At 39.3% G+C, this 12,538-nt stretch overlaps 1 protein-coding gene across 1 annotated transcript; it reads right to left on the bottom strand.

Moving 5' to 3' along the window:
• Nucleotides 1-2,175: 2,175 nt before the first annotated feature.
• On the bottom strand, nucleotides 2,176-10,546 carry marchf11 (membrane-associated ring finger (C3HC4) 11; the record flags this gene model as incomplete). Its single annotated transcript, XM_079818925.1, has 4 exons — nucleotides 2,176-2,486; nucleotides 3,671-3,863; nucleotides 4,931-5,086; nucleotides 10,193-10,546. The coding sequence occupies 4 exons, from the start codon at nucleotides 10,544-10,546 to the stop codon at nucleotides 2,176-2,178; spliced, it is 1,014 nt and encodes a 337-aa protein (XP_079675051.1).
• Nucleotides 10,547-12,538: the final 1,992 nt, after the last annotated feature.

Raw genomic sequence — 12,538 nt, 5'->3', positions numbered from 1 at the left:
ATCTATTATGGCTCTTGGAATTGGAATTCCTGACTAGCATCTATGCGTTTGAATAGATATGCTGATTAAGAGTAGGTGATACTCTGTCTGTTGTTACAGATGAAGGACCATTGTGTTTCTTGCTTTTAATTGCTTAAGGCGAAACCTTCAGTGGGTTTCGCCAGATGTATGGGAAATTACTGAGGGGGTTATTTAGACATTGGGGGTATAAGAAGCTTGTGGCTTCTTTGTGTCTCCAGTTCACACTCAAGGTAGCCTCGAGCGGCTGCGTTTGACCGTGGCTCTTCCTTGCAAGGAAAATAAATCTTTATAAAGACAATTGGATTTTGGTTTGTCTCTTATTAGTGATGTCGACGAATTAATTTTTGCCATTACACCTGCGAGCCGCAGAGCTGTGCAAGATGAGCAATTTAGGTTAAAAAGTATATTCATTTTTATTTATTTTTTATATGACCGATGGTTTCGCTAGATAAGACCGTATTCCTCGTCTGGGATCGCGCAGAGCCTCTGAAGCACTTTGAAACTGCATTGATTTGGACCTTCAACATTTTGGTTGCCATGGAAGTCTATGATGTGGAGAAAAATCCTGGAATGTTTTCCTCAAAAAACGTATTTTCTTTTCGACCGAAGAAACAAAGACATGAACATCTTGGATGAGATGGGGGTGAGTAAATTATCAGGAAATTTTCATTTTGAAGTGAACTAATCCTTTAAGTCTAAAACTGCCTTTTCACCATCTCCGACAAATGACAGATCGTCATTCATTTCCAATGGAGAGTAGTATGCGAGCTGTGTGGCGTTTACGAATAGGTGCGTGTGCAGAATTTTTGCATCCGATTTGAGCTTGTGTTGAAATATTTCAACTTTTTTATCTAGATCATTTGCAGCCGCCCACCTGACCGCCCTAAACAGGCTAGCATTGTGGTGCCATGTTTTACACAAGGCAAACAATTTACGAAAATATATATATATATATATATATTCAATCCAATGTACTGACGTAAACGCGCAGACTTTTTTTAATTATTATTGTTAGATTATTTTTAGCACTGACACATTGCTTATACTCTACTATAAGTTGCTTTGGATAAAAACATCTGCTAAATGTAAATGTAATTTTAATTACCAAAATATTTTTGCTCTAAAATATTATTCTTTAAACTGTAAAATTGGTGGTTATGAATAATTATATGTGAAATAATTATTACATAATTAATTACGTTCATTAGCCCTAGAAAACCTACTATGGTCAACCCAGCCCTACCTTTTTTCCAGATTATTTTAGATTTGTCAGCCATAGATAAATGGACATGCATCCGCAAAATCTGCATATATTGGCTATCATTTTTTGGCATTATATACTTTTTGCACTCCATTGTTTCTCCACTACTGTCTTGTCAAATCAATGTTTTCGCCGCTTTGTTTGCTTTATGTATCATTTGAACATTTGTGGCTAGACCATATGACCGCCTGACTGGATATGATGTATTGTAATCAATAAGCATGAGGTGAGAATTAACAATATTTTTGCCCTAAAATGCTATTCTTTAAACTGTATTGGTGGTTATGAATAATTATATCTGAAATAATTATGTAATTAATTACGTTGATTAGCCCTAGAAAACCTTCCAAACATATCAGTGTTTGTTTGTTTTGTTTTCATTATTCATTTATTTTAACAAGGTGAATAAGGGGAGGAATGGCTGCTTCACAACCAATTTGAAAGCTCCATGTAACTGCCACTAGGGGACAATCGTACGCAAGCGTCGGAGATAGTGGAAATGCGTAAGCGCTTGTAAATGTGGTACAGAGATCCTGTTCATTATGGCAGGTGAAGCGTAGTTGTAGTTTATCAGAATGGAAATTAAAAACCTGAACGAAAAAAAGGTTGGTTTTAAACAAACATTCATTTGTCTAACAGCAGTAATACATTATAATTTTGTTTAAGTCTATGTGTGCTTTGCAGTCTTTCTTTGAATGCACAAAGGCTGATCCAGAACTCCAGACCCGAAGTAACAATTTAATATATATTTGAAATCAGTTTGCGTATATCTTCGTAAAGTGCTTTTCAAGTAAGGCTCCTCCCAACACTGAGGCCCCTCCCACTTGTTAGCCCCTCCCACAACAGGATGGTGCGGGGAGAGTGGATTGGTCCCTGAATGAGTTCATTCGATGTCAAACTGACGTGACCCTGACGACGAGCTCGCCTGAGCCTTGCTCTTGAGGGGAGAGCTCAGAGGTCACATTCAGGCACATGGAGAAAAGGTGGAGGGGGCATCGAGGTGATGACTCCAGCCGGGTGGTTTGTGAGTGTGTGTTGGAGACTGTGTGTGTGTGCGTGAGAGGCAGCCACAGGTTGCGGTGCGGGCTGTGTGTGGTGTCCAGGTCTCGGCTTTTATCGTAGTTCTGGACATCCCAGAAGAGATTAACGGCCCGCCACCGCATGAGCACATTGTACACAGCGCCACCTTCATGAACAATCAGACCTGAAACACAAATGTATTAACACATGTAAACACACTTTTTAATTGAGCTGCACTTTTAGAGTTGGTTATTAACAGATTTCACAATTTGATTGATTCACAAGCTCTTGATTCGATTCAGATTCGATAGCAGCGTCACTCAAGGATAACTGAAAGAGGCGGGACGTGGGTGGAGCTGAGGTGACGTGATGACTAACAGACAGCAGATAAATGGCTATCCACCTGTCTCTCAAAGTGGCTTTAAGGCTTTATATAATGTAAACAAAGTAGTTGTCAGGAAGGGCAAAATTAGCCGTATAGACCAAAACCACAATTTGTACCAGGCTGTAAACATGTTTTTTTTTTGCTGTAAAGTTGGGCATTTTAACATGGGGCTCAATGAGATTCTGCTCCCTTCTGGAGCCTGTCCCTAGCGGCCAGTCGATGAATTGCAGCTTAAGTCACTTCCGGATTGGCTTCAAGAGAAACTGGGTGAGGGTGCCACTTGTATTTAACAATATATTATTTGTTGCTGAAATATAAACATGGCTGTCACAAAACTCATGATTTATTCAAATATTCATTAAATATCACTAACAGGTCAAGTAAAAATATAATGATTATTAAAATTAAAGTTCTTCTGTATAGTTTTTTTTTTTGTTTAGTTTTTTTAACAAACTATTGAGTTATGGACATTGAATGTAACGTGACATATTGTTTACAGTCTTTGCTGAAACACTGATTGAGCGATTACATGAGATATTTCAATAAGTTCTAAGTTTCTTTCAACATACCTTCTGATGTTCAGTCATGTTTATTTAGTGTTATAACAAGGAACTAGTAGTTCATGTGCTCTCAACACTCCAAAACTGAATTTTTGGTTTGAATTTCGTGATACAATTCATATAATTTAAAGCTGAGACTTCAAATTTTTTATCAAAAGTAAAGCGTATTGCAATTATTGGTTGGTTTGTTGATGCATCAATTGAAATAGACTAAAAGATCTCGGGATTTAGGAATTGATATTGGTTTATCAAAATGAAGATTGATTCAAATTGATTAATTGACGGTCTACTTTTTTCCTGATTATTTTAGATTTGTCAGCCATAGTTAAATGGACAAGCAGCTGTAAAATCTGCATATATTATCTTGAGAAAATGGCTTTGTAAAGGACTTATGCGGTTGGAGTGTATATATTAGTAACTCACCAATACACACAAGATCCATGACTGCATACATGCCGTAGCAGATCTGGAACAGGATGTCGCTGCGCTGCCATAGTGCCTCTGGGCTCAGTGCTGACCACAGCAGCCACGACACACTGGTCAATAGGAAGATGCCACCCAGCAACACTGCGATGACCTGAACCTTCTCCACCAGAGTCATGGTGACAGTCTGCCACTGGCAAAACATACAAACACAGTCACCGGTCAGAGCTCCAGACTGCAAATGTAAAACAACAGCGTGTTGCCCGATTCATGAACATATGACTTGTTTGTTTTACTGAATCAATCAAAAAGAAATCACAAAGCCATTGCGAACTCGCTCGTTAAGGGCCGTTCACACCAAGGACGATAACTATAAAGATTTAATAATGGATCTAATTCTATAAGAATAGTGAAGTTCACACCACAACTATAATGACAGATACATAGAGGAATCACTTTAGAAAATTGTACTTACTTTCAGCTGACGAACAATAAAGTGGATGGATTGTGATTGGCTGTCAATGTTTTTAAGAGCTCAAGCGAGTAAAGCGGTAGATGACATCACTGCACCAAAAGCTTATAATAACGTTGGAGTGGATACTAATATCGTTATCTTTATAGTTATTGTTCTTGGTGTGAACAGGTCTTTAGTCATTTGAATCAGTAAATTGTTCAGAGCCGTTACTGGATTCCCAACTGACTCCCTCACTGTATCGTGAATCATTTTTTGATTCAATATAAACCAGAAACAACTGTGATACATGTACACTTTTGCAAGACTTATGTTATTCATTATATGTTATGTTTTTTGAACAGGGATAACTATTCTTACGAGTAACATTTACTGTATATGGCACAAATACCATTAGAATTACAATTAGAGTGACAGAATCAAATGGAAACTAAAGCACATCTGAATAAAAATTGAGCGATTCTGTAATTTGTCCAGATGTCCACTAAAACTGCTTACTTTTCTGAGGGAATTTCTTAGTATGAAGTCCTGACTAATATATCATAAATCCATGTGTGTGTGTTCCATGTTTTTTTTATCCCGGTGGGGACTTCAACCTGAATGCACACTGACTCATGGAGACTCGTGTCACCATGGGGACCTAAATTGAGGTCCCCATGAGGAAACAAGCTTATAAATCAAACAGAATTAGTTTTTTTGAATGGGTTTTGTGCGATGGGTAGGTCTAGTGTAAGGAGAAAAACATTACGTCTATGGATAGTGAACCAGACATGTGTGTGTGTGTTTACCTGTTGTGGTGGTTTGATATGTATAGGCAGGATGTTGAATCTGTAGTTGCAGAGTTCACAGCTCCAGGAGCCCTTCTCACTGATCCACTTGAGCAGACAGTGCTGATGGGCATGCCGAACAGATCCAGCACAGCGGCACGGGCTCAGCAGCTCCCCCTGCAGCCAATCACAACACACAGACAGACATGTCAATCAGCCAATTAAAACACACATACATAAGACAGACGATTGTTGAGTATTGAGTTTGTGGAGCCATGAACAATGGGGCAGATGAGCAGTTTCATCTAAATGAGGACAACATCTAGAGTGAATGAAATACTATACACATAATGACATTGAGTGGATGGGAAATGATTCATCTGTGCATTCATGAATAATTTCAGAAACATCCTCATTGGAACTATAATGAGTCTGAAACAGTGTGGAACACATTCACACACACTTACACACATACATACACACACAAACACAAGGCGCCTTGAGAAAGCACATTAGCTGCAGGAAGTGAAGAGCATTAGACATGAATGGAGCAGCACATATTCTAATGGGTCTCACCAACACGCACACCACACTGTCTGTTTAAAGCATTACGAATCATTGAGGTTTCCGATATTCTAATAATTGCATGAATTATGTAGGCCCATAATCAATTGAAAAGATGTTTATATTATACTCAGACTCTCCTAACACTTGTCAACAGCTGGATGAACTGCTTTGAATTTTGTTACCTGCGTAGGACCAACAACAGGATGGGGCATCTGGATCCGGAAATCAAGAACTGGCTTATTTGTAATTTATGAGCTTGAATTTTAATTGCATTGGCCACAGTACACAGCAAGTGAAACTCAAGTCGAATAATTAGAATGATAGGAAAAGGAATTTACTGAACTGTAATTCAATTTTGAGATTTAACACAGGTAGTGCATTATGGGAAACTGTTCATATATATATATATATATATATATATATATATATATATATATATATATATATATATATATATATATATATATATATATATATATATATATATATATATATATATATATATATATATACAGTGGGTAAATTGGCTTTTGTAGGGAGGGGGAGCCCTTATTTACGGTGAATGGTCATTCAAAATCGCGCCGGAAAAATACTTAATGTGTTTTTACACCAAAGGGGCTCTTTTTCCAGTATTACTGTGTAAGTTAGAGTTGAGTTATTCAAACAAAGAGAAATACTTTACAGTTCACTTAGGACCATAAGCAGGTTTTTTTTTTAAATCAGTGAAGTCCCAAATTTGAGGTAGTTAGGGGGGTTCGGGGGAATGCTCCCCCGAGAAAAATTTGATTTCTCTGATCTACATTATGTGCATTTTTAATAAGTTTGAAGGCCAAAAAATGAATAATAAATAGCTTGTCAGTGGGCAGTAGATTATTTGACAATACTCCCCTAAAGATGAGTGTCCCTGAAAAGGGTTGGGAACTTTTTTTGACCAAAGAGCCATTTTTTTTTTTTCATTTTTGTTAAATGCATTTTTCCAAAAGAGCCACAATCAAAAATTATATAAAATTATTATTAAAAAGCTTTTTTTCCCCAATAAAATGTAAACAATAGTAATTATTAGGTCCACAACTAAAAACAAACAATTATGCAGCAAACAATAAATAAGTTGCAATATGGAATTAATTGTGCAGGGCTCTCACTGTGAGGTTGGCCAAATGATGAGTATAAATCCTCTTCGTGTGTGTGAACGCCCACAGTGCTTACATCTACTATGTTTATGTGAATACTTGAATACTTTTGATAGCCTATATTTCTGTGTTGATTTGGCCGTTTAGGCGCGCAACCGAAGACAAAGGCTAGAACGCTTGTCCGTTTGTCCGTGTTGCGCTCGGAGCGCGCACAGCATCCTGTCAGTAATTCAGTTGTCTTTCGTGACTTATCATGCTTTTATTGTTTATTTTATCATGACACTCGCGAACAGCACTGAACACACAACTTGAATATTATGATAAACTTGTCATTAACTTCGGTAGGCTGCACAACAAGGGAATTGTAATTGGCTGCTTTTTTCTGCAGAGAACGGATCTCTGTTGATGCGTGTGTCTAATATTTTTATCGATCATGTTAGTAAATGTTAGATATGTTGGTAAAGTGTGAGAGACCTGGCGAGCCATTGAGAATGAGGAGATACGTCATGGTCGTGGGCGGAGTCTGGCCCGTACACCATTCCGGGATCCGACGCTATCGGTTGCCAGGGGTAACATTGTAAGAGCGAAACAGAGATCAGAGCAGGAAAGACGGCTCGAGGAATTATCATCGCGGCGTTTAAGCGGAGAAATTACGAGAAAACTTGAAATGGAGAAGAAGAGGTCTCGTACAGGGAGAAACTTACTACCAGCGCCAAGCTGAGGTATTTAGAGAAGCTGATATCAAAAACGTTGACCCATACGAGCTGCCACGGCAGAACTCTTTACCACCTTGCACTGAAATGTTTCTATAAATATATTTCCTGTGCATTCTGAATAATAAATATATCTCCCCACTATCCTGCAGCAGTCCAGTGCTCGTCATCCTTAGCAGTGTTTTTCTCTTACTGATCATATTTTGTACCTGTTGAGTTTATATTTTTAAATTAATTTGACTAAAAATTTAAATGATCGTTTGTGTGCGCTGGTGCTTTTATTCCAGCCTTCTTGAGTAGAATGAATGCTCGGTACGTGCTTTAAATGGATGTAATGTTAACCATGTTAAATATTGAATTAATCTTAAACAGTGATGCACAGTAGAGGAAAATGACAGTCAACTAGGCCTACCTTGAATATTAATTAAGCGTTTTGGGCATAAACATGTTTATAGCATACAGTAAAATGACCGACAATGAAAAATGACAGAATAGTGATCAACATGTTTAATACAAATAAATAAAGGTTCGTATTGATCAAGTGTCTCACACTTCAGCATCGCGCTCACTAGTTAAGACCATGACTGACACCCTGTGGTGAAATAATGGCGTACGTTTACCAGCCGCTGCTTTCTCAGATCGGCTTGGGTGGATTAAAACTTAATGTTCAGTTGAGTTTGGAAAACTATGTACATAGTAATCATCAGAATATCTCTTCTCCAGTCTCTGTCCGAATTCATTACCTGGCGGGCAGACCCCCAAAATGGCGGAAGGGGGGCGGGGCGCTGTGTCGTGACGACATCTCCTCATTCTCAATAGGTTCCCGACCGCTGCTCTAGCAGTTCGCGGATTTCCATGGTAACTCACTGTTAGAATTGTGACGGGTTTACCTTGATGGCTGTGGGCGCGGTGCTGAACCAGAGAACGCAGCGATTAATGCCTTATGGCATCTGATAATTCCATATAGCCTGTATTTGTCAGGAGACGAACAATAATTAAAGTCTAATAATAATATTTCGTGCTGAAGGAGACGGAGCTGAGCTCCAGCAGGGTGTGTTGTGGACCTGAGGAGGCGGAGCTGCGCTCCGGTGCGCTCCGGCCCAATTTAACCTCTGTATATATATATATATATATATATATATATATATATCACACACACAGTGGGGAGAACAAGTATTTGATACACTGCTGATTTTGCAGGTTTTCCTACTTACAAAGCATGTAGAAGTCTGTATCTACAAAGCATGTCGAAATAACATTGTATGATTTTTAAATAATTGATTTGCATTTTATTGCATTACATAAGTATTTGATCACCTACCAACCATTAGGAATTCCGGCTCTCACAGCCCTGTTAGTTTTTCTTTAAGAAGTCCTCCTGTTCTCCACTCATTACCTGTATTAACTGCACCTGTTTGAACTCGTTACCTGTATAAAAGACACCTGTCCACACTCTCAATCAAACAGACTCCAACCTCTCCACAATGGTCAAGACCAGAGAGCTGTGTAAGGACATCAGGGATAAAATTGTAGACCTGCACAAGGATGGGATGGGCTACAGGACAATAGGACAATTATTAGAAAATGGAAGAAGTTCAAGATGACTGTCAATCTCCCTCGGTCTGGGGCACCATGCAAGATCTCACCTCGTAGGGCATCAATGATCATGAGGAAGGTGAGGGATCAGCCCAGGAACTGGTCAATGACCTGAAGAGAGCTGGGACCACAGTCTCAAAGAAAACCATTAGTAACACACTACGCCGTCATGGATTGAAATCCTGCAGCACACGCAAGGTCCCCCTGCTCAAGCCAGCGCATGTCCAGGCCCGTCTGAAGTTTGCCAATGACCATCTGGATGATAGAAGGATGAGTACAACCCAAAGAACACCATCCCAACTGTGAAGCATGGAGGTGAAAACATAATTCTTTGGGGATGCTTTTCTGCAAAGGGGAAAGGACGACTGCACTGTATTGAGGGGAGGATGGATTGGGCCGTGTATCGCGAGATCTTGGCCTACAACCTCCTTCCCTCAGTATAAGAGCATTGAAGATGGGTCGTGAATGGGGCTTCCAGCATGAAAAAAACCCAAAACACACAGCCAGGGCAACTAAGGAGTGGCTCCGTAAGAAGCATCTTAAGGTCCTGGAGTGGCCTAGCCAGTCTCCAGACCTGAACCCAATAGAACATATTTGGAGGGAGCTGAAAGTCCACTATTGCCCAGAACCTGAAGGATCTGTTTTTGCAAAGAAAGGTTTCTGTACCAAATATTAAGTTCTGCTTTTCTGATGTATCAAATACTTATGTCATGCAATAAAATGCAAATGAATTACTTAAAAATCATACAATGTGATCTTCTGGATTTTTCACACAGTTGAAGAGTACCTATGATAAAAATTACAGACTTCTACATGCTTTGAAAGTGGGCAAACCTGCAAAATCGGCAGTGTATCAAATTTGTTCTTGTAAGTTACTTGTTCTCCCCACAATATAGGCTATATTATAGTGTGTGTGTGTACAGGTATATATACACAAACACGCGCACACACACAGTATCCATGTAATATAAATATAATATAATTTTTTTTTTTCTTCTTTCGTTTGCAGCTATGCTAATGCTGGTTGACTCAAATGGAGTAAAAAATTATTAATGAGCTTCCTTACATTTCAATTCGAATTGTAATTATGCATTCTGCTTACTATTTTAATTCAAACTCAGTTCAAGTTCAGGAATTTATAGCATCCTCAATTCAATTCTGAATGGCGCACAATTCTGGCAACAACCAAATACGTCGGTGTGACGCATATATAGGCTATATAACGTTAGACCCACAATAAATAGCGCAGATGGAACGAATGAACGGCCTGACTTTACCTGCTCGGCTCCCTGAAAACAGATCCGACAGCCTGGGGTCGGGATGCAGCTCTCGTTGCTGCAACTGGAGCCCACAGTTTCCGTTTTCCCCGCGCTCTGCCCGGCGCTGTCCTCGCCCGGTGTGTCCGTCCCTGCACACGCACCATCCTCGTTCTCGATCTCTGTGATCGGATCGGCCGCTGCCGGTGTTTGAGCTCCAGCGCCCGTCTGCAAGTCATCCCCGCTGAACTCCCCGTCGCTCCCCAGCACCGTTTGGACCTCAAACTGTGCGGCGGTCACGGTCACGGTGGCGCCTCCCGGTGGCTCATTCTCCGTCTGCACGTGCAACGGACCCGCCTCTGCGTGCACATCCATGAATGACGGCACTAATACAGAATGAAATAGCAAAATTAGAGGGTTGAGGTCTTACGGGCCTCTGTCAGATTTTCCACGGCTCTTCTCCCCTCTAGGGCGCATAAGTCTGGCCATAGATCTGCGTCTCAAATCGCTTGCGTTCTTAGAAAGGCACAAGCTTCTGTTGAAAGTTGCAGATGTCCAGGCTGTGCGGCGTGTTGTGCTTGGTGTCTCGTTGGCTGAAAGCAGCTTTTCCCCGGAAGACACATTTCCATCCGGGCGCGGTGCTGGAACACCGAGCAGTGAAGGCACGAAACACACATAACCACACAGTCAGCCTTCACAAGAGCCCCGTTTGAGTGTGACTAATGAGACGGAGTGAATGTGAGCCACGCTGCTGTTTCTGACAGGAAAGTCGTTTGGGTAACGTTAACTGCTCTCTGATAAACCCGCGAGATGCCCGCCCCGGAGCCACGCGCTCATTGCGCTTATTGCCCTTTCAAAGATTTAACGTGGTTGTAACCATAGTTACCCACTAGGTAAAACGGTGCTAATTTCGTATTGAAACAGAGGAATATAAAAGATTCTGGAAATTCTAACATGGCAAATTCTTATGAGCATACCTTTTCCATTTTAAGAAGCCTAAATTCTATCAGTTAAAGGGATTTGCCTCTAGAAAGGTGATCAGTTGACAGAATCGGTTTTTAAAGAATCTGTGTTCACCCAAAAATGAAAATTCTGTCATCATGTAGTCACTCTCTCAAGTTCCAAACATGTATAAATGTCTTTGTTCTGCAGCTGCTGAACACAAAGGAAGATATTTGGAAGAAGTTTTTAACCAATCAGATCTCGGCAGCCATTGACTAACGTTACCATAGTATTTCCCCCCGCTATGGTATTCAGTGGCTGCCTAGATCTCACGCAAAATATTTTTAGATAAAGTCAACTAATACGTTTTAAACAATACACTTATTTTGTAATTTATTAGTCATGTTTAAAGCAATAATAAATCGCAGAGTTTGTTGATATGAATCAGCCAACTGTTACTGTTGCTGAGCCATTCCACCGAATGGGTGACATTTGCTATTTGAAACTCTTAAAAATTAAAGTTTTTTTTTTCTTTTCTCAATACTGAATCTAATACTACACATATTTAACTCTTCAAAATGTGTATTTGTCAATCTCAGGTAACTTTATTTAGTTCTTTACAAGGTTTCTAAGCAGAAGATGGATGTATGTTTTCTTAGTCCTGTTACCAAAACTCGTGTGCCTTTAAAAAAGCATGTTTAAAACCATGTCAATTAATTCCTTTGTTTTCCCTTTAAGATAGTAAATATTTTAAAGAAATGGTTGGTTATATGTTCAAATAATTAATATTTATGATTAAAAAACACTCTGAAGAGATGGCATATTTTAATAAAAAACACAAATATTTTTTTTTTCATTTTAAAGAAGACTGAAGCCACAAGTTTATTATGTTTTTTAAATAATTTGTTTTATTAAACAATTGTATAAATGATGGACCAAACAAAACTGATGAAAACAGTGGGTTAACTATTTTTTTTTTTAGAATTTTTTTTTTTTTTTAACAGGAATGAACACTTGGTAATGAAGACTGTGTAACAGGAATAAGTGTCCATACGTGTGTGTGTGTGTGTTTGAGAGAGAGAGAGAGAGAGAGAGAGGAGAGAGAGAGAGAGAGAGAGAGAGAGAGAGAGAGAGAGAGAGGAGAGAGAGAGAGAGAGAGAGAGAGAGAGAGAGAGAGAGAGAGAGAATGTACATAGCCATGTGTGCTAAATGCTTATAAATCAAACAGAATTTTTTTTTTTTTTTTTTTTTTTTAATGCAGAAAGTTTTGTGTGATGGGTAGTTTAGTCTAGTCTAGGAGATAGAATATACAGTATAAAAACCATTACGTCTATGGAGACTGAAAGGACTGGAAAGTAACAGGATTGAGTTTTTAAGCAAAAAGTAGCTAATAGCATGAGGACACTGAGAAATTTGTAGTGACTT

The sequence above is a fragment of the Gobio gobio genome, assembly GCF_949357685.1.
Source record: "Gobio gobio genome assembly, chromosome: 6".
NCBI classification, from domain to species: Eukaryota; Metazoa; Chordata; class Actinopteri; order Cypriniformes; family Gobionidae; genus Gobio; species Gobio gobio.
The sequence above is the reverse complement of the archived record's forward strand: the minus strand, read 5'-3'. Positions and strand labels throughout refer to the sequence as shown.